This window comes from Octopus sinensis, linkage group LG4, assembly GCF_006345805.1.
Source record: "Octopus sinensis linkage group LG4, ASM634580v1, whole genome shotgun sequence".
NCBI lineage: Eukaryota > Metazoa > Mollusca > Cephalopoda > Octopoda > Octopodidae > Octopus > Octopus sinensis.
This window is the reverse complement of record NC_043000.1, coordinates 66,187,614-66,209,461: the sequence shown is the minus strand read 5'-3', so window position 1 is coordinate 66,209,461 and position 21,848 is coordinate 66,187,614. Positions and strand designations below refer to the sequence as shown.

The window sequence follows — 21,848 nt, the reverse complement described above, 5'->3', positions numbered from 1 at the left end:
TCTTTGATGAGTCCAGATTTGCTGTATTTTCTGACAGTGTTTGAGTGTGGGTCTGGAGACTGTGCTCAAGAATTTGACATGAAAAGATTGCAGCCGACAATGAAACATGGCAGTTATTTTGTGATGCTGTGGGGAACAATTTGGAGCAATGGTCAATCAGAACTAGTGGAGCGTGAGGGAAGTATATACTCAGATAAAGATATTGCAGAAAGGACTCCTTCCTATCTTCTCCAGTGGGAAAATTATTAAAGAAGACTATTTATGGAAGATGGCTAAGAAAACTCAAGATTGGTTGGAAGAGAATGGCATTACAAAGCTTCCATGGCCAAACCGGTCATCAGGTAAAAAGAGCAAGAAAGCATCCCCAAAGCCAGATCTTTAGAAATCACTGCATGAAACTTTGCAAGAAATTTCTCAAGAGAATATTCTTCATCTGACCAGTAACAGGCCTAATGGGGTCCTTGCATTCAAAAATGCAAAGGGCATGTATACTAAATATTAGATATTCACATTATAATAATTAATAAATAATTTGAATATATAATTTCAGATTTAAATAAATTTTAAGTCATAAAGGTGTCTTTTACTTCTGTCATGTCTGTGTAAGCAGACACAAACACACATGCCCACATGTGCGCACACACACACACATATATATACACATACATAAGCAAATTAGCTAGTTGTAAAATCTCAAAAAGAGATCAGAACAGTAACTATACTAACCAGTAAAGATAATCGTCTCATCAAAGTGTTACTACTATTTTAACCCTAGGAAGATCTTCCACCTGCTGGTTATTGGTGCGGCACTACACCTTTGACATACATATATATATATATATATATAATCCAAACATGAAAGCACAAAAAAACACAACAACACGAGGTCGTGGAACAGATATAGTATTATTGGACGCTCAGGAAAGAAGGAGGGTTTAACGTTTTGAGCGGAGCTCTTCGTCGGAAACATAGGAGAAGGAAAGATCCAGAGAAGGGAAGACAGAAAGAAAAAAATCGCCAACGGTACACACGCGATCACATTTTATATATTGCTAGCAGGGGAGTGAACCCCTACCATCCTCTAGTAGACAACAGGATCGCAAGATTGACTGTTTCGAGCTAGTTGGCTCCTCTTCAGGTGCGATCACCTAGTCGCCAGTAAGATAGCCTGAGTCCGCTCCGGTCAGCAATATATTGTAAAACAAAGGAACCATCGGTCACTGATTTGCAACAAGCAAAGTAGCTAGTTGTAAAATCTCGAGATCAGAGTAGTAACTATACTAACCAGTAAAGTTAATCGCTACATCAAAGTGGATGTTCCATGTTACTACTAGTTTGACCCCCAGGCAGATCTTCCACCAGCTGGTTAAAAAAAATGCTTACAACATATAGGCGTAGGAGTGGCTGTGTGTGGTAAGTAGCTTGCTTACAAACCACAATGTTCCAGATTCAGTCCCACTGCATGGCACCTTGGGCAAGTGTCTTCTACTATAGCCTCGGGCCGAACCTTGTGAGTGGATTTGGTAGACGGAAACCTAAAGAAGCCCGTTGTATATATATATATGTATGTGTGTGTGTATGCTTGTGTGTCTGTGTTTGTCTCCCCAACATCGCTTGACAACCGATGCTGGTGTGTTTACGTCCCCGTAACTTAGCGGTTTGGCAAAATAGACACCGATAGAATAAGTACTAGGCTTACAAAGAATAAGTCCTGAGGTCGATTTGATCGACTAAAGGCGGTGCACCAGCATGGCCACAGTCACATGACTGAAACAAGTAAAAGAGTAACAGCTCGTTCTTATTGCTAGCTAAATTAATAGCCCACCCTTAAAAATACAATCAAAAATTAAATAATCGCCAGCCATCCAACTGGCTTACTGGTTGACGAAAGCACAAGTAGCAACGTAAAGACAAGGTTAGCGGGAATATCTTTTTAGTCTTCTATAATTCCATCAGTTTGCATTATATAAGTATAAATCAACTGCAGTACTTGGCTGGTTATTTTATGCGTGATAACAGACGAAAGTTTTGATGTTTCGTTTACAATGTTGATGCCATCGGGAAAGGCATGAACGCCACTCCTTCCATATTTCGACACATCTTCCACCTATATAGTAATCACTAATTCTCTCTTGGTTGCAGGATAGCCCAACTAACTTCTGTTTAAGCGAAGCTATAGCACAGTTATTTAGCTTCATATAGTCCTTATTGAGCAAACATATAATTAAAGACATTCTAACCATGACCATCCTGCCAAATTTGGCCATCTTTCGTTTTGGCTTGTCATTGTTGTTCGCTAATTTCCGTAAAAGTTTTTTAAAAAATTTATTTACTTTTATTTTAAAGTGAAAGAGAAGAGAAAGTGAAAGATGTATGTATGTGTATATGAAACGAACGTGTTTGTGGGTGGGTGTGAGAAAGCGAGAGAAGGAGAATCAGTGTGTTGTCTCGTATACGTACATACATAAATACGACCCACACTGATCCAGCACACCTATTTTTCCCATTGACTTCGTCTTGATATAATTATATACTAGAATGATTTCATCACACTTGCAAATAGCGCGAAATTGTGGAAATACTGAACGTCACTGTTGTGAGTGCGGTACTACAATTTATTGACATCATTTCCTTTTCAGCAGATACGTCTTTTCTGGATATCTGCAACAGTAGGTAAGCATTACCGTTTAGTCTCATTTTATCTATGCATTGCTTGACGAAAACAATCCCATAATTTACAGGGTTTTAGTAATATACTACTTGTCAGAGATTTATTTTTAACAGTGATGTTGGATTTTCAAATCTTTAAATTCGTTTTTGATTCCTCTCGTCGTACACGTCTGAGCGAATCTTAAGAAAAAAGTTAGCCACAGTAAATAGCGCACAATTCAACCACATGTAAACTTTTGTAAAAGTATAGTTTTATGCCACCGAATAAAACAAAATATTTTACATCTACGACAATCGGAATATACCTTGAGTATATCATAATAAGGCATAGCATCTGTAGTTATGCTCCATGGCATAACTACAGATGTTTTCCCCCAGGTAACTCCATGGCATAACTACAGATGTTTTCCCCACCGATTTTGTTGCCTCAATAACTTCCAGAAAAATGGATACTTTTTATCGAAATTTTCAACAAATACTGTTTAGATACTGTGGATTCAGAGTATATCGGGATCTATGGGGAAAAAGTTTTCTGAGGAGTGGGGAGAAGAGTTTCAGAAAATTCATACGATCTGATTTTTTTCCCTCATAACTTTCAGGAAAATGGACATACTTCAATGAAATTTTTTACAAATACCTTTCAAACTACATAGATTACGATTATAAAGAAATTTGGATAAAGTTTTACCAACTCAGCCGGTAAAACTTTACCCCATAACATGTGTTTAATAGGAGAAAAATACTAAAAAAACATCAATACACGTGAGAGTGAAAACGAAGGGTGGTTTGGGATGTGCTAAAAACAACAGTCAAATATAGATTATGAATTGTACACCTTTTCCTCTGAAAATATTTACATTTCATTTTATTTTTTTTACAGAAAGACTCCTCCCATAGTTTTTAAGTTTAAAAAAAAGTTGGTCAAAATCGGTTCGGAGTGGGATGGGGAGGGGGGATTTTTCAAAAGTTTTTTTTTTTTATAAAAAGATACCCCCATCATTTCAAAGGCTGTGGTGAAATAATATAAACAAAATGGGGGAAGTTTCCATCCAACTTCTTTGGTCTTCCTGATTCCAAACTCCTCTTTCCATACACTTGGAAAAAAATTCTTAATAATCGTAGTCTATACTGTTTGAAAGATATTTGTATAAAATTTCATGAAAAGAAATCCATTTTCCTGAAAGTTATGAGGAAAAAAAAGTCGGATTATGTGAATTTTCCGAAACTCCTCTCCATCCCTACGGAAAAATTCTTGGGTAATATCGACATTATTACCTTGAAACGAAATCGTTAAAAAAAAAATAGTGCAACGGGTGTGAAAAAATGTGCAGAGATCAATGGGGGGAAGAGGCTTTCGGAAAATTCACAAGATCCGGTGTTTTTCCCTCGTAACTTTGAAGAAAATGAATATCTTTCTACTTCACACCCATGTAGGAAATGAATCAGAAAACAAAAATGCATGGAAAGCAACGGGGTGAGGTGGGGGTGGCTGGAGAAGACCGGAAAATTCACAAGATCCGAGTTTTTCCCTCGTAACTTTGAGGAAAATATAATCCTTTTGAAATCACAAATTAGGCTTTTCCTCAGGAACTTGGATGCTAAACATCCCTTTGAAGGGTTCGGGTCCTTCTACTATAATATATATATATATATATATATATATATATATATATATATGCATATATGGGTACAGAACATCACAAAATGTAAATAACATGAAATATGAAAATATGAAATACGAAGGCAAACTTGGGTATGTGAACAACAAGAGAAACAAATGGAAAACATGACAAGTACCATAAAGAACGACCCTTAATCAGTTGTTGGCTGTTCATCTACTCCACATTTTGAGCAATTAACAACAATATGATGCTTCGAAAAACAGTTGCTCCCATGAGCTAAAATAAAATTTGGGATTTGCAGAGGGTCAAAGTTAGTAACAAAAACAGGACAGTGGAGACATACAACAAACCAAACGAAAACAAACATGGAGGGCCAGATGAGGTAAGGTAATGAACGCTGGAGGAATATTCTTTGACAAGAGAAAAGATAGGAGAGGAGACAGATAAGAAGGCATCTGGTCTGTGCAACAGACTGAAAGAAAATGATCATGTGAGGAAAAGAAAGATGGACGATGGTCACATGTGAGCAACGAGAGTGAGACAGACAGACAAATAAAAAACGATGAAGGGGAGAAAAATAAAAGCGGGAGAAAGGGAGAAAAGAAGAGAGAAAACAAAAAGGGGGGAGAGAAAGAACAGTACAGAGTAGAGTCGCTTCAAAATTATTAAGATAAATTTACTTGGAAATGGATGCGTGGTATTCAATCATATAATAATATAAATAACAAATATATATATGCATATATACATACATAGATAAAATTTCATTAAAAGAAAAACCATTTTCCTAAAAGTTATGAGGGAAAAACATCTGATCTTCTGAATTTTCCAAAGGCCTCTCCTCCTCCCCTACTGCTCTCTGCACATTTTTGTTTTCAGATTTGTTTTCTACACTGATATTTACACCTGTTGCACTTTTTTTTTCTTTTCAATTTCGTTTCTGGGTACTTATGTCAACAGTAACCAAATTCTTTCCCATAAATCCCTATGTACTCTGAATCCACAGTATCTAAATGGTATTTGTTGAAAATTTCATTAAAAAATATCCATTTTTCTAGAAGTTATGAAGTAACATATTAGAAGGGGGTACACATCTGTAGTTATACTCATAATACTTGAAAACCATATAAAGTTATTTTCATAAAAGGAAATATACAAAAAAAGCAATGTTACTTTTGTTCGTCCTGTTGCAGTATTCTTATTTAAATATTGATTAGGTGCAATATTTTTCCGAGAAAATGAAACTAAATATCTGTCTGTCTGCATTAATATATAGGCCATCTTCCATTTTAACACACATACACACCAACAACCATATGTATATATATATATCATCATCATCATCGTTTAACGTCCACTTTCCATGTTAGCATGGGTTGGACGGTTCAACTGGGGTCTGGGAAGCCCGAAGGCTGCACCAGGCCAGTCAGATCTGGCAGTGTTTCTACAGCTGGATGCCCTTCCTAACGCCAACCACTCCGTGAGTGTAGTGGGTGATTTTTATGTGCCACCGACACAGGTGCCAGACGAGGCTGGCGAACGGCCACTCTCGGATGGTGTTTTTTACGTGCCACCAGCACGGAGGCCAGGCGGGGCTGGCACAGCCACGATTGGATGGTGTTTGTTATGTGCCCACAGCACGGAGGCCAGTCGACGCAGTACTGGCTACGGTCACGTTCGAATGGTTTTCTTATGTGCCACCGGCACTGGTACCACAAAATACAAATTCCATTGATGTTCATCGATTTTGATTTGATTTGATTTTCACTTGCCTCAACAGGTCTTCACAAGTGTCCCAAGAAGGAAGGTATGCACAGGCGGACTGACTACGTCCCAGGTAGGGGCCATGGGTTATGGCCTCACGTGTCCTGCCGGGTCTTCTCGCGCACAGCATACTTCCAAAGGTCTCGGTCTCTGGTCATTTCCTCGGTGAGACCTAAAGCGCGAAGGTCATTCTTCACCACCTCATCCCAGGTTTTCCTGGGTCTACCTCTTCCACAGGTTCCCTCAACCGCTAGGGTGTGGCACTTTTTCACACAACTATCTTCATCCATTCTTACTACGTGTCCATACCAGCGTAGACGCCTCTCTTGCACACCACATCTGATGCTTAGGTCCAACTTTTCTCTCAAGGCAGTTACGCTCTGTCGGGTATGAACACAGACATTACACATCCAACGGAGCATACTGGCTTCATTTCTTGCGAGCTTACGCATATCCTCAGCAGTCACGGCCCATGTTTCACTGCCATGTAGCATGGCTGTTCGCACACATGCGTCATACAGTCTGCCTTTTACTCTGAGCGAGAGGCCCTTTGTCACCAGCAGAGGTATGAGCTCTCTGAACTTTGCCCAGGCTATTCTTACTCTAGCAGTTACACTTTCGGCTACTGACTTGGTCACCTAGGTAACGGAAACTATCAACTATTTCAAGTTTTTCTCCCTGGAATGTGGCGGAAGATGGTCTCTGCACATTTTCAGTCTTTATTGAACCAGAGCATCTGCCACATACAAAAACTATCTTCCTAGTTAGCCTTCCTTTGACATTGCTGCACCTCTTATGTGTCCATAGCTTACACTTGGTGCATCTTACAGAGTTCCTACCTACGCCTTTTCTACAGATCGAGCAGGGCCATCTACCTGAAGGCGTATATATATACACACACACATATATATATATATATATATAATATAATATATATATATAGTTAACGTATCATGTGATTACACTTTTACTTGTTTGGCATTTGACTGCAGCCATGCTAGAGCACTGACTTTAGTCAAACAAATCAACTCCACGACCTACCTTTGTAAGCTTAGTACCTATTCTTTCGGCCTCTTTTGCCAAACTGCTAATTATGGGGACGTAAACACACCAACACCAGTCGTCAAATGCTGGTGGGGTGACAAACAGACACACAAATACATATATATACGACTGGCTTCTTTCAGTTTCCGTCAACTTCAACCTCTCACAAGGCTTTGGTTGGCTTGAGGTTCTAGTAGAAAACACTTCCAAAAGTACCACACAGTGGGACTGAACCCTGACCCATGTGGTTGGAAAGCTTTTTACCTCACAGCCACTCCTGCACCTTATTATTTATGTGGTCTGATCAATAAGTATCTGGACTGTTGCTATAATAATGAAGCTGAAGCATGCTTGGCAGAGATTGACCTTGAATTCTGCTGTGCATGCGCACTGTCCTAGCTCACTTCTGCAGTTTACAGCAGTGCTTGGAAGGAAGGTGTGTAGCGTGTGATCATCGTATTCACCATTATTGGGAAAGTTGAGCAGAAAATCTGCATCAAATTTTGTCAAAAGCTTGGGGATACCTGCTCAGAGGCCTACGAAAAGTTTTCATCGTTCTTGACACAATCAAGATCTTGTGCAACTGAAAGCAGTTTTTTTTACACAACCTTGGCAGACATGTGTCTCATAACCAAATCTTCAGTGGTAATGGACTGAACTGAACCATAACTAATCTGCACATCCTCTGATAACTCACGGATGGTAATTCGATGATTTCACCTCACAACAGCACTCACATCTATATCTATAAAAGGCAGGATTTGTGTGTATGCGTGAATATAATTTATGCACATCCACAAATTAGCATGCATGTCGCTCCAATTTTCGAAGGACATTGGTCACAATCAAGGCTGTATTTTTGTCAACTTATTCTGCCTGAGGCACCCACAGATATCGGTAAAAATTGATTTTCAACCATAACTTTAACCAATTTCCACATCGGTGAAATCCATAACTTAAGTTAAGTCCCCTGTCTAGCAATGGCCGAAAAAGAAAACAAAGGGTAAATTTTTAGATTAATACCCGCACAATTTTCACTAACAAAAAAAAAACTAGGATTTTTTGCGTGGAACCAAATACCCTGACCTCCTGATATGCTGCAAATCCCTTGTTTTGGTTCGAAAAAAGGAGGGTAGGGCGAGGGAGCCCCCACCACCACCACCACCATCCCGGAATCTTATTGATTAGACCTCGTGTAAATGTTTTGTGAAATATAAAATTGTTTTAATTTTGTTATTATTTAAAAATAATAACATTATTTAAATTTATATTTATTTTAAAGTACCTGTTAAGATATTTAATTACTTCAAATATATAACTGTTTGATTGGAATGTTTATTGTGGAGCGCTCTGAATGTAAGCAAAGGTTTTGTTAATCTGCGCATATAACATTTTCCCGACAATTTGTTTTTGTTCCATGACACTGGTATATAAAAAGTGTTGATATTTTCGTTTTTCTTTGTCTCGTTTTATATTTGGTACGAAACTGCAACAAAACTTTGATTATCTCATTAGTTGTAGTTGAGGTTGCATTGATTTCGTTTGAATTCTTGGCAGACTTTAGAAATACCTGTCACTACCTCATGTGGAAGGGAAAGGGCAAGGAATTGGGAGGCTCTCTCTCTTTTTTCCATAGGTATGGCTGTGTAGTGATAAAAGTATGTTTCGGGTTCAGTCCCACTGCGTGGCACCTTGGGCAAGTATCTTTCACTATAGCTCGAACAGACAAAACCTTGTGTGGATTTGGTAGACGGGAATTGAAATAACCCCCCCACACACACACACCGGTTGACAACGGGTGTTAGTTTGTTTACGTTCCCTTAGTGATTTAGCAAAGTAGGCCGTTAGAATATATACCAGACTTTAAAAATAAATACTGGGGTCGATTTGTTCGACTAAAATTTTTCATGGCGGTATCCTAGTGCGGCTACAGTCTAATGGCTGAAACAAATGAATTACGATTCTTAAAGAATTTTTATTCAAATAATAGTGTTACTCAGAGTTTTGGGTCCATAAAGCGCTTGGTTTTACATACATCGCATCAGACTGTAATGGCTGGTGGTCTATAACCTTATGTATAAAGTTAGATAAGTCCGGTTTATGGTATTACCTTGGGTTTCACATCCATAAAGCGCTTTGCTTTATGGTGTGTCATCAGATCCCAAACCTGTTGGCTTATGGCCTCTCTCGAAAATGGAAGAGGAAAGGACCTCGCTATTCAATGTCAACAACACATATATTCTTGCCCCCCCCCCCTAATTCCGTGCCCTTTTCCTTTCCCATAAAATATTGATAGCTATTCCGAAAGTCCGCTACATTACATAGGTATCGGTTTTGAAGAAGCCTCTGCATACCCGTTCAACCCATTTGAAATAGTAATCAAATCTCCATCATACCTTACCGTTTTTTTTTTTAAGAATACGGACAATATCAGAAACTAGAATATAAATCTAAGAATAGTCAAAATCTGCTGGAAATAATTCATTTATGAGGACGTCACATCATTGTTGTTTTAGTCCGAGTAGACTGTGTCTGTCTTCTATTATAATTTACATCTGAGATGCATCTCAGCTGATACTTTATTTTATCAACTGAAGACTACTTGAGAACAGTGGTCCCGGTGCACGCACTCTCGTTGTTGCGCATCCGCGCTGGCTAATCGTGACTAGTCGATCCTACAACGACTACCTAGCAAAGTAAATAAAACACAAAAACACAAAGTAAATAATTTTTAAAACAAAGTAAATAACACACAAAGTAAGGATCGACTAGTCATGACTAGCTAGCGCGAGTGCGCGCACCGGGACCACTGTTCTCAAGTAGTACCGACTTAAACGGGATTTAAACTTATAACCTGAGCAGATCTATCATCGAAGACGTTCGAGCTGTGATCATCCCACCTTTTCTCAGTCGTAGTGTACAAAATATTGCATATTCAAATGTCTTTTTTTCTTCTTCCCCAGAACAGTTTCGTTTTACTTTGGTAGCAAAGGTCATATCTAACATTTTGATGACGAATGTAATTTTATCTTCTTACGTCAATGTATTCTCGATATTTTGTGCAAGCATAGCTCTGTGGATAAGAATTTCACTTAGCAATAATTATGTGGTTTTGGGTTCAACCCCATTTTGCAGGTCTTTGAACTTGTGTATTTTACTATGGCGATATCTGGGCGACCTTTCTGATTAAACGTGTTGCTTTCACTTTATCAAACTTTATCAGTTTCGTGGACGCTGGATACTTTTTAGGCTGCGCTGAGGTCGGCTTGTTCAGTGTAATTATGAATGATTTCTGTTGCTCATTTTTTTTTTTGCTATTGATAAGGCAAGAGGTTGCCATTGATAATTTAAAAGAAAAATTGGACTGTATGTTTTAATTTATAAAAAGTTACTTCCTTCGTCATTCGCCATCAGAAATGGAATGAACCTGTGAGTGGTTGGTAACTAACTACGTTATTGTTTACTACTACACATCTATCTTTAAGGTTCATGAATCACGGTGTCATGTGTCATGATGTTTGTAAACAAGTAAGTCATCTGATATAAATCGAAATAGCCAATACTTACACAATTGTACCCAATGCATACTCGTGTAGACACCGATTATATCGGAATTTGTTGTGGAAGAGTTTTCGGAGAGGGCGGGAAGAGTTTCGGATAATTGGCACGAGTCGACTTTGTTTCCTCATGACTTTCAGAAAAAAGGGTATTTTTTAATGAAATTTCCTACAAATGCCTTTCAGATAGTTTACATTACCATAATAATACCACTTGCTTCAAATGGCTTCTTTGCTGACAGTTACGAAAGAATACCTACGTTACGATTATATCAGAATTTCATGTGAAGAAAAAATTGGTTGGCGCGCTCACATATATACAGACACGCTTCACATAGTTTTTTTCGTTATAAGTGATGTGTGTCAGTATGTGTGTGTACACCTACCAATTTTGTTAATCGTAAACTGAAATACTCTCTGAAAGGTATTTGTAGAAAATTTAATTTAAAATATCTATTTTCTGAAACATGTATGTATTTGTTTTGCAAGATTCCTAACGTGAAATTGTGTTGAGCCATTGTTATATTTCGGGATGGTCGTTTTTTTTTCTTTCTGTTTTTTTTTCCTTGCCAAATAAACACACACACACCATATATTAATTCATTTAAAATATAAGGGCTTTAGAAATTATATATTAAAAGCTTGAGAGTTTTGAGAAACGTTGTCCATAAATTTGTTATACACAAGTATGAAGGATTAAAGTGAATAGTTAATCAGATTTTTATCATCATTATTATCGTTTTAACGTCCACTTTTTCATTCTTGCATAGAACAAACATAATTCATTGAGGCAGATTTTCTATGACTGGGTACCCTAATTATTACTGACCCTCATCTGTTTCCAAACAAGGTGATATTCCCCAAAGTCAGACATGTTTTCACAGAAGATTGGAAGCAAATAACACTGCTTGTATGGACGTTGTGCTTATTTACAAATATCGCATGATGTCAAAACAAGGGTGGTGGGACGCACATAGGATCTTTTCCTTTTGAACGGCAGTTTTCAACACAATTTCTAGTTAACTAAACACTTTTAAACTTCGTATACTGGTAGAATGTGTCAAAATAAAACATTTTTTCTCTTGGCTTTCTTGAGAAAATTGTAATTTGTAAGTTTAACGTAGTTTAATTTTTCGAACTTTAACCAATCCTATGCCCTCTATTGATCTAAAGTCATTTGCTGCGTCTAAAACCGCACATACACACACGATGGGCTTCTTTCAGTTTCTGTCTGTTTAAACCATGACAAGATTTTGATCAGTGTAGGGCTATAGTAGAAGACACTTGCTCAAGATGCCACACAGTAGGACTTGAACCCAAGCCCAGTAAGTGTAAAAATTGAAAATTTTTATTCATCCTATCATTTTATGAGGTGATGATGATCTTGTGTCTCCAAACAATTCTTGGGCTCTGAGCACATAGTCTGTTCTATTTGAAGATCAGTACTCTGGTACATGAGAAATTATGAGAGAAAACAAGGTTAATGCAAAAAATGGAAAGGTGAATAAAAAAAAGAAAATTAGAGTTACATCCTCTTCGATCTTATAAGCCATAATTTAAACTAATTGTCTTAGGTCCTTATTTGGGCGTATATTTATCTATGATTGTTTATCTGTTGATCTATGTGTGTCTTGATATATATTAGTTTATATTGTGAATATATGCGTAATGGCTTGTCTATCCCTGTATGAGTATGTGTGTATAAATATATCTATTTGTGTATATACATACATATGTGTGTTTATTTCTATTACTTTTATCTTTTGTGTTAGTATAATTTTATGGCTTGTGTATGTGAATTGTATTTGTATGTATCTGAGAGTTGTATGTTGTCACTAAATGACTCAGGCTGGATGATATTTGTGTGGAAAATGGCGCTGGTGTTAGTGTGTTTCATCTCATTATCTGTTCCTCTGACATTCCATTAATGGCTTTTTTGATAGCCTAGTTTGTTGATAAGGTTATAAGTCATTATCCCATCAAAGTCTAGCTTTGATTTTCAAATTCACTCTCTGATTGTCATTCAGATGAGGGAGTCAAAAAAACATTCATTACAAGCCAGATCTTATGTGTTAAATTTTGGATTTAATTTTTTATTCACCTGAAGAAAATGGTTTTTATTCATGATGTAACTAATTTGTTCATGAAAAGAAAGTGTCTAAAACAGCTACAGTGAACCTCAACCTATTTATGTTCTGACTTATTTTATACCATACCTAGAGCCTTCCCTACATTGGTTCTGGAACTTAAAGTGGACCATGAAACTGCATATCAGAGTACGTCTGTGTGATTTTATGAGTACATGTTTAATTATATCAATAAATATATTGATCTGTTCATGTGCATTTATATAGAAATGGCAAGAGAAATCCATATATACATTAATATATGCATCAGTGTCCGTATATACTGTTGATGCATGGATATGTTATTCTCAACCCTAACTTGGTGTCCTTACTATTAAAGTACCTTGATTCACTTGGATCCTGCAATGCCTACCACATGGTTTCAGGTTTAGTCCCACTGTGGGCACCTTGGCTAAGTGTCTTCTACTATAGCCTAAGGTCAACCAAAGGATTTGGTAGATAGAAACTGAAAGTAGCCTGTCGTGTGTGTTTGTGTCTATATTTGTCCCCCCCCCCATCACTGCTTGACAACTGGTGTTGGTGTGATTACATCCCTGTAACTTAGCAGTTCAGCAAAGGGGAATGATAGAATAAGTGCTAGGTTTTAAAAAAATGTCTTGAGGTTGATTTGTTTGACTAAAACCCTTCAAGGGCAGTGCTGCAGCATAGCCACAGTCATATGATTGAAACAAGTAAAAGAATAAAAGAATATACGTATATATGATTGTTTTATTTTTTGTGCCTGCTTTTTCATGCTGGCATAGATTAGACAAAAAGTTATTGAGGCAGTATTTTATGGCTGGATATTTTTTGTCACCAGCTTCATTATTTTACTCACATGATATCATGTGAAGACACACAGTTTGTAAACATTGATGCACACACATACATGCACACATATATGAATGTCAGGCATCTATACAGTTTCGGTCTGCCAATTCCACTCACAAGGCATTGATAAACCCAAGGCTATATCCCAGTGACATAGAAACTGAAACTACACAGCTGTAATTGTTTTATATGTGTATATAAATAATATATAATTATGTTTTCAAAAAAGATACCTTTGAATAGCATAACTCTTAGTTTTTTAACGATGAAATTGTATTTGAATAAACACTTGAATAGATTGTAATTTTTATGGGAACCAGGCATTTTATCTTGGTAGGTTTTTTTCAGCTTGAGCAAGAGTCTTGTACTATAACTTTGGGCCAATCAAAGCCTTGTAAGTAGATTTGGTAGACAGAAACTGAAGAAGTCTGTCGTATATATATGTGTGTGTGTGTATTTGTGTTTGTTCCTCTCACACTGCTTAACAATCAGTGCTGTTGCGTTTATGTCCGTGTAACTTAGTAGTTCGGCAAAAGAGATTGATAGAATAAGTACTAGGCTTAAAAAAACAAAATGCACTGGGGTTGATTCATTTGACTAAAAATACTTCAATGCAGTGCCTCAGCATGGCCACGATCTAACGACTGAAACAAGTAAAAGATAAAAAAAATAAAGGAAAGATTTGTCTAAAATATTGTCATGTTATTGTTTCAGATATGTTTTCTTTGCTGGCAAAAATAAAAACTGGTCTGATGGTAAACCCAGTTGAAATAGCCGATGAACAGAAAGAGACTGACTATGAAGCTGATGGATTCCTGTTAATTGGAGAAACAGAAGCAGAAAAAGCTAAAGCTTATGGTAGAATTACAAGCGTATCTAACATGTCACCAATCTATGGTCAAGTAAGTGTATATTACAACTACTGGAGACTTTTGTTATATTGTATTTGAGAAAGCAATGTCTTCCCCATAATCTGTGCAAGATGATGGGTTCAGTGTAAGAACATTAGACTTGAAAGTATTCCTTAAGTCAGGTATGCAGGGCCAGTTTTAAGTCAATCAGACAGATTTCTTCAAACTGGGTCCCCTGACACACATACTTGAGCAGAGGAGACTAAGATGAATTTTTAGTATATTATTGTGGCTAATGGTGGAGCCTTAAACTCTCAACACTTTTTGGCTGGGACTGATGTCCTACACGAAGCATAAAACATCATCAATCTTCAGCTTTTGCAGAGTAGAAGTCCCCACAAACAATGCTCTAATTGGGCCCCTGCGCTTCTTAGTGCTGGACCTGCAGTTATGAGTAACTTTTTTCCAAGAAGCAGTCCATGTAAGATGGTTCATCATCAGGTAGGCCACACTAATAAAAGAATTCAAGGAAAGTTTTCATTTGCTTGTCATTCAGAAAGTGCTGCAGGTTGCAGTTTGCCTACGACTGCCATGGGTGAAAGTCTTTATTTTTCATCAACATTATGCTATAGTATAGTAAGACAACAGGGTAACTAGGAGAGCTTAGGAAGGTGGAGAAGAAGGAGGAATTCTGTAACTGTATAAATTAAGAGAAGTTGAAGAGTTGAAAGTAATTAAGAACAAGACAAGAAAAGTTAAAAAGTATTTTAGAAAATTTTTTTGTTTAAAAAAATCTCAAATATTGCTTTTAAAAAATTACTTTAAAAAACTTTTAAAAGCTTTATATACTTCAAAAAAACCCTTGAAGAAAATGATTCTATAACACTTCACAAAATCTCAAACGTTCTCAAAGAATCTCAAAAATTCAAAGATTTGTGAGTTTGGAAGTTTTAACCAGATATAAGACTCTGGCTTTCGCCAACTCTTTTTTATCTTAGACAAGCCAGTAAGCAAGCCTTTACATGGTTGCTTGACTTGCTAGAAGTAACTGCCTAATCTTCTTCAAATCATACCTTACCATCTTAGAAAAAAAGAATGACATGTTGGATATGTGGTCCTTGATCCTTACACATAATGGGAAAATAGGATGCTGGTTGAAATGGCTTTGATCATAAATCTGTTTGATCAGGGACGACCTAGGGCTAAACAGTGATAATCACTCCATATCTACATGACCTTAAGCAAATATAAAGTAACCATATGTACTGCATTTGGCCATCTCTGAGAAACAACATCACAATTAACTACAAAGAAAACAGTGCACTTCACATCATTACAGGCTACATGTGGGTGACTTGTACAACAAAAGGTAAATATTAAAAATGAAATACTACCTTGAAGTTTGTTATTTTGGCAAGCTCCAGCCTTTACAGTTCCTACTGCTCCAAGCACAAGTGACCCCACCCCACTGATATATCTGCCACACCTCAGAACACATCCTAAAAAAGATAAACACAATGTAGTATTGTTCTGGGATACACCTGACAAAATAGTGCAGAGGAACAGCTATTGCCATGTTCTGACGTTTTTTTGCCCACCGCTTCTGTTTTGCTAGAAATACCAGCTAAACCTCCTTCAGTTGAAACTCAACCATCTAAATCTTAAAATGTTGGAAACAGTAAAATGCTTTAGTAAATTTTCTCACTAAAGCATAGTTTATAACCTCTGTCCAATTTCCTCTTTATGCATATACATTAGTATGGCATGTAATATCAAGGTGGCAGAATTGGTAGCACACCAGGCATGATGTTTAGTGGCATTTCGTCCATCTTCATTTTCTGAGTTCAAATTCCACTGAGGTCAATTTTGCATTTTATCCTTTCCAAGTTGATGAAATAAGCATCAGTTGCGCACTAGGGTTGATGTAATTGACTTACCCCTCTCCCAAAAATGCTGGCCTTGTGCCACAATTTGAAACCATGTTGCCTGTAATGTTTTATGGTATACTTCCAATAGAAAAGAAGGTTTAAGAAAATAAAGGATTCATTGAACAATGTAGGGTTTTTTGTTTGTTTTTTTTTAAATTTAAAAATAGGTTAAGATGGTAATTGTTGGAATACCTTTGAAGATAGATTTACTTGATCAAGGTAGCCCTAAGGCTGAACAACATGAGTAGCTCTCCTTATGTGTTATAACACTGATTGATTAGGGATGATTTGAAACTATTCAAAAGCAACAAGACTGCAGAAGGAAACTATCAAGTGGAGAAATTGTAACATGCCCATACTGCCCTTCCCTGTAAAATTAACCTCTGCATGCTGGAATGTACAATATGGTCCTTAGTTAAGTAAAGACATGATCTATCAGAAGGTATGAATCTGAAGATCACTCCTAGTCATTCAATTACATCCCTACATGATATTGGTCTGCTCAGTCAAGGCTGAAGTACAAAAATCTACTTAGTTTATAGAAATTGCCTCTCTGTCCAGTTTCATATTTATGTATCTACATTAATATTGCATGTAATATTTTATAGAATACATCCAATTGAAAGTATTTTAGCATATAAACCAGCAATATCCAGCCGAAATATTCTGCCTTTTTTATGTTCAAACTGACCAGTTCCCGACTTTCACACTTACCCTACAATATCATTCAACAAATGAACAAACACATCATCGAAATCTCAAAGCTATAAGATAATTAATGGTTAATTCAAAACAATGTGAGTAAATAAGCATTACACTTAACAGAGTAATCAGAATGTTAAGAAAATCTGTGTAAAGGAAAATTATCATTTAGCTGCAGTGAGATAATTATTGCTATTTCCAATATTTAAGTATTGATAATTAATTCCATTTTTATTTTCTTTTACAGAATGCTACTGCTATTGAATCTAGCAAAATGTTGAAATCCAATGTTGAAAATACAAACAAAGACTGTTTTTTTGAACATCATACACCTTGTAATATATCTCCTTTAAATGGTATTCCATTCAAACTTTCACCTCATTTAGAAATCATTTCAAAATATTTAGACTTTGAAATTCACAGCATTCCACATGAAAACACTTCTCTACAGAAATATCACTATGACTTTAGTTTTGAAAAATCTTTGCTGCGAGACTTGGACCAGAGTGATGACAGTATCTCATCTACCAATTTCCTTGAACAACAAGACCTAATAACTTTTTGAAATCTCATGTACCATATATATTTTAATTTATCATGAATGTTTGAATGTATGTGAATACAAACAATATTGCTTTTGAATGGATGTAACTATATTGACTTTTATCTTTGAATGTAAACTAATACACACACACACATAATGTGTGTGTATATTTATGTATGTATATATAAATTATTACAGTTTGAACGGCAATGTTACTTTTGAATGTAGATAAATTAGAAAGAGAGAAAGGCAGTACCTACTAGCATATTCATGACTTATGCCAGAGTGGAAGGTAGGTAGGAGATCTACCTGAATGCTTACAACAGAGTGACACTCAAGCGCCAAGGGGTTGTGTTGATGGGTTTCCATACATTTTCTGTCTGCTAAATTTCACTCACAATGAAAGCTATGACTGAAGACACTTGCCCAAGGATTGAACCCAAAACTGCAGTTATGAAGTGAACTTCTTAACCTCACAGCTATGTATGGATTTGTTGCCTTTGAATCTTTATGTATAGGTAGTATTGCCTTCAATTATTTATATGTGTAGGTGTGTTACCTTTAAATGTTTATAATTAGAGGTAATTTCTATGAAAATAAATCAGTATCTTCTGAACAATATTTATATTAATGTGTGCCTGACTAAAATAAAGCAATATTGTATTTTAATATGAGAAACATGTTTCTACTTTTACTTTAGATATTCAGTTAAATAAATGAAATAAAATTATGCTTTATAAAGTTTATGTATCTCATAAACATTAAATTGTAAAGAACTGAACATTTTGAGTCCAATGGTTGTTTTTCATTTAAAAAACTCAATTATCTCCTCATTATTTTAAAAATTAACTGAAATGAAGGTAGTATAATTCAACAGAACCATGTAACAAAGGGTTAAATTGTTTTAAGTTCTTATATTTTTACTTTTAACTGTAAATTTTGTTTAATTCATACTCTAGATTTTTCATTTTTAATGTCTAAATCCCTAAAAACACACACTGTTGCATTCCTTGGATTGTCTTTTGTACACTATTTTCATTATTTTTTCATCCCATGTTTCCATCCATCACAAATTGAAAAAAAATAAATCTGCTAATGTCTCAGAAAGTATTGCTTGAGTATCTACTCTGGTATCTCAGAAACTACTGCTTTTCCAGTGTCCACTCTAGTTTCTCTGAAACTGCAGTTTCTTGAGTGTGATGTGTTTCAGTCAGTATAGGTAACTTGGGAAATGTGATGGACAGCTTCAAGTAGTCATAGGCCAACCACACTGCTTCCTTCAGGTATATTGGCAAGAGAAAAATCATATCTTTGTCTAATTACATGGTGCTCCTAGTATGAAGACTGTCATAAAACAAAAACCTTCAAGACCAACAGAAAGAGAATGTATATGTAAGAATACTAGCTCACTCAACTAGCTTTGATATGTCAAAACATTATTGTACTATGCTGAAGTTACCTTTACCAACTCAAATGGATCAGTAAATTAACGTTACAGAGGAATGAGAGAAGGCAATTTTAAGTATTGATAGTTATGCTAACCACACTGCTTCTTGCAGACATGTGAACAAGAGAAAAACCACAGCTTTGTTGAATTATATATGGTAGCTGAAAGGGAATGATATTGATAGTTTTTTTTTTTAAATGGAAAATACTGGTGCAGATCATATATAAACAACACAAGCCAAAGAAAAGCATTATATATACACTGTAAAGGAAAGCATTGTACTGAATAGCATGAAAAGCTCACCAAAATGTTTATATACAAAATCAGAGTTTTTCAGTGGGTGTTGCTACTTTGAAACATTTCTGATGAAAGTGTGGAAGGCCACTGTAAACAGGTACAGGTAGTGACAACAATCTCATAATCTCAATTTCATTCCACATTTAATGTAGCCAAGCTTTTACTAACTCTTAAGTTACAGAATTCACTGGCTTGTATAGAAGCTCTCTTAATACCCAGGATATAGCTGACTCAAATCTTTATGAGCCTATCTTTTAGTCATCCATGTTCCATTTAGCAATGTAATTTTTGAGTGTTACATTTTTTTTTATTGGTGAATAGATTAGCTCTGAAATCATTTTCTCAGTTGGTCTAAGTCAAAGTAACTCCTAACTTGAAAGTAAATTTTTCCCTCTACACTATGTTGTTCATGAAGCAAACATTTCTAAAATGTTCACTTAACCCTCTTGGGACACCCAGGCTAATTGATTCACCCAAGTGTTACAAGCTGAAAGGATTTTGCGACTGATCCATTGGCCCAATGAAACGAATGTTGCAAATGGTTGGTTTTGAAGTGTAATAGCCAATCAGAGATCATCTTTCAATACATTTTTTTTTTTCACAGAAACATTTATGCTTATTATTTTATTTACATGTATTGTGTTGTTTTAGGTTTTCCTATTGTGATAGATGTATTGTACTGTTTATAAGCTTTCATAATCTGTATAGTTTTACATACTATCAAAGTAGTTTTATGCATTACCCATAAATTTCAATTTCAACAGAAAAAAAATTTCGGTCTTTTTGGCTACACATACCAAAACACCATGTGTCTCAAAAGGGTTAAAGAGCTAGTGTGTATTTTGGTCTGATGATCATTGGTTTCTCACAAATATCTCCCTCAGAGATATCTCAGAAGTCATATATAACATTCATGAATTTCATTTCATGAGTACTCCCCTACCTAAATATTACTGCAAAGCAGTAATACTTAGGTATTGTAACACAGTTTGTCCTCTTCCCTAAATATTTAAATCAAACAGAAGCTGATTTTGCTCATTAGTTTATTATTTATATGTCCATATATTTCCCTGTCTGTCATGTACATTTTTCTAGGTTCGTGTTGTACTACCAGTTATGTTTCTATCCACTGACAACACAAGGTCCTACACATATTCTAATCCTGACAAAAGATTTTTGGTATTGTAAGTGGTTTAAATATTTTATGAGAAAAAATCATGACCGTTGTAAATCCCAGTATCCCCTTGACATTTTCCACTCCTTTGTGAGGTTTCAGCCACTCTCAGATTAATCACTGCTATAAATTTACTGTTTTGGTTCTCCCTAAATCTTTTAGAAAACCCACTGTAATTTTTGAGTACACATTTTTGACTACAGCCTTTTGAACTCTATACTATTATCCTAGGTTTGTAATTTTTGTCTGCAGCTCATCGTTGTCATCAACATTTAATGTCTGTTGGACCACTTGACAGGAACTGGCAAGGCCAGGGGCTGCACCAGGTTCCATAATCTGTTTTGGCTTGGTTTCCATGGCTGTATGTCCTTCCTAATGCCCAACACTTTACAGAGTATATTGGATGCTTTTTATATAGCACCAACACCCACACCAATGCTTTTTATGTGGCACCTTGATTTTAGGATCTCGATTCTATTGTGGTGGATGGGTCTTCTTGAGTATAGCAATTCACCACATCTCTCAGTCCTCTGCCATCTCTTTCATGAGGCTCAGTATTTTGAGATCAGCCTTCAATACTTCATCTCATGTCTTCCTGGATCTTCCTCTTCTACAACTTCTCTCCACTTTAAGTGATCAGGACTTCTTTACACAACTGTCCTCATCCACCCACATCACATAACCAGACCAACATAGTCTCCTTGCACACTACTTATAATTCCTCCTATGTCCAACTTCTCTCTATACAACTGTACTCTGTCACACAATCACACTGACATCACACATCCAGCAGAGCATACAAGCTCCTCGTCTCCAGCCTTAGCATGCCCTCCACATTCAGGGCCCATGTTTCCCTACCATCAAATGGTAGGGAAATGAAGTTAACATCTGAGGTACTTAGAGCCTATTATGTATGGAGTGTTTGGCCATATGATGAATTTTTACAAATGTAAATTATAATTATTTGTTCAGAAATTAAAAACTTGTTTCACAGCTTTCACATTAGAAAAATGAAAATGCATTCATACTGAACTAATGGAGGATCTGCATAGTTTCCTGATCTGCTAAAAATAACAGTCAAATCACCTACTTTGAGACTTCATCTTAAAAAAAGAATGGGACATATTGTATATAGTTGTCTGAGGTGCATTGCGTTTCAAAACTGTTGGGATGATTATGGTTAGATTGCCTTTGACTGTACATCTCAATAAAGATCAATTTAATTTCTAACCAATGAGTGCCTAAACTGAATTGTATCCAAGCTGGCCCTATTCTACACTAATTTTATTAT

The 21,848-nt window shown here is 36.2% G+C and overlaps 1 protein-coding gene across 7 annotated transcripts; it reads left to right on the top strand.

Moving 5' to 3' along the window:
* The first annotated feature begins 2,412 nt into the window (after nucleotides 1-2,412).
* LOC115211056 lies at nucleotides 2,413-18,420 on the top strand. 7 transcript variants are annotated; one of them, XM_036502092.1, is made up of 3 exons: nucleotides 2,413-2,642; nucleotides 14,329-14,516; nucleotides 17,343-18,313. In XM_036502092.1, exons 2-3 carry the CDS (start codon nucleotides 14,331-14,333, stop codon nucleotides 17,658-17,660), a joined length of 504 nt encoding a protein of 167 aa, XP_036357985.1. In that variant the 5' UTR covers nucleotides 2,413-2,642; nucleotides 14,329-14,330; the 3' UTR covers nucleotides 17,661-18,313. The 7 variants fall into 7 exon arrangements, with proteins under 7 accessions (XP_036357985.1, XP_029635796.1, XP_036357981.1 ...); XM_029779936.2 differs by having other exon boundaries at nucleotides 2,415-2,673; XM_036502088.1 differs by lacking the exon at nucleotides 2,413-2,642 and adding an exon at nucleotides 7,892-7,997 and having other exon boundaries at nucleotides 17,343-18,420.
* The last annotated feature ends 3,428 nt before the right edge of the window (nucleotides 18,421-21,848 follow it).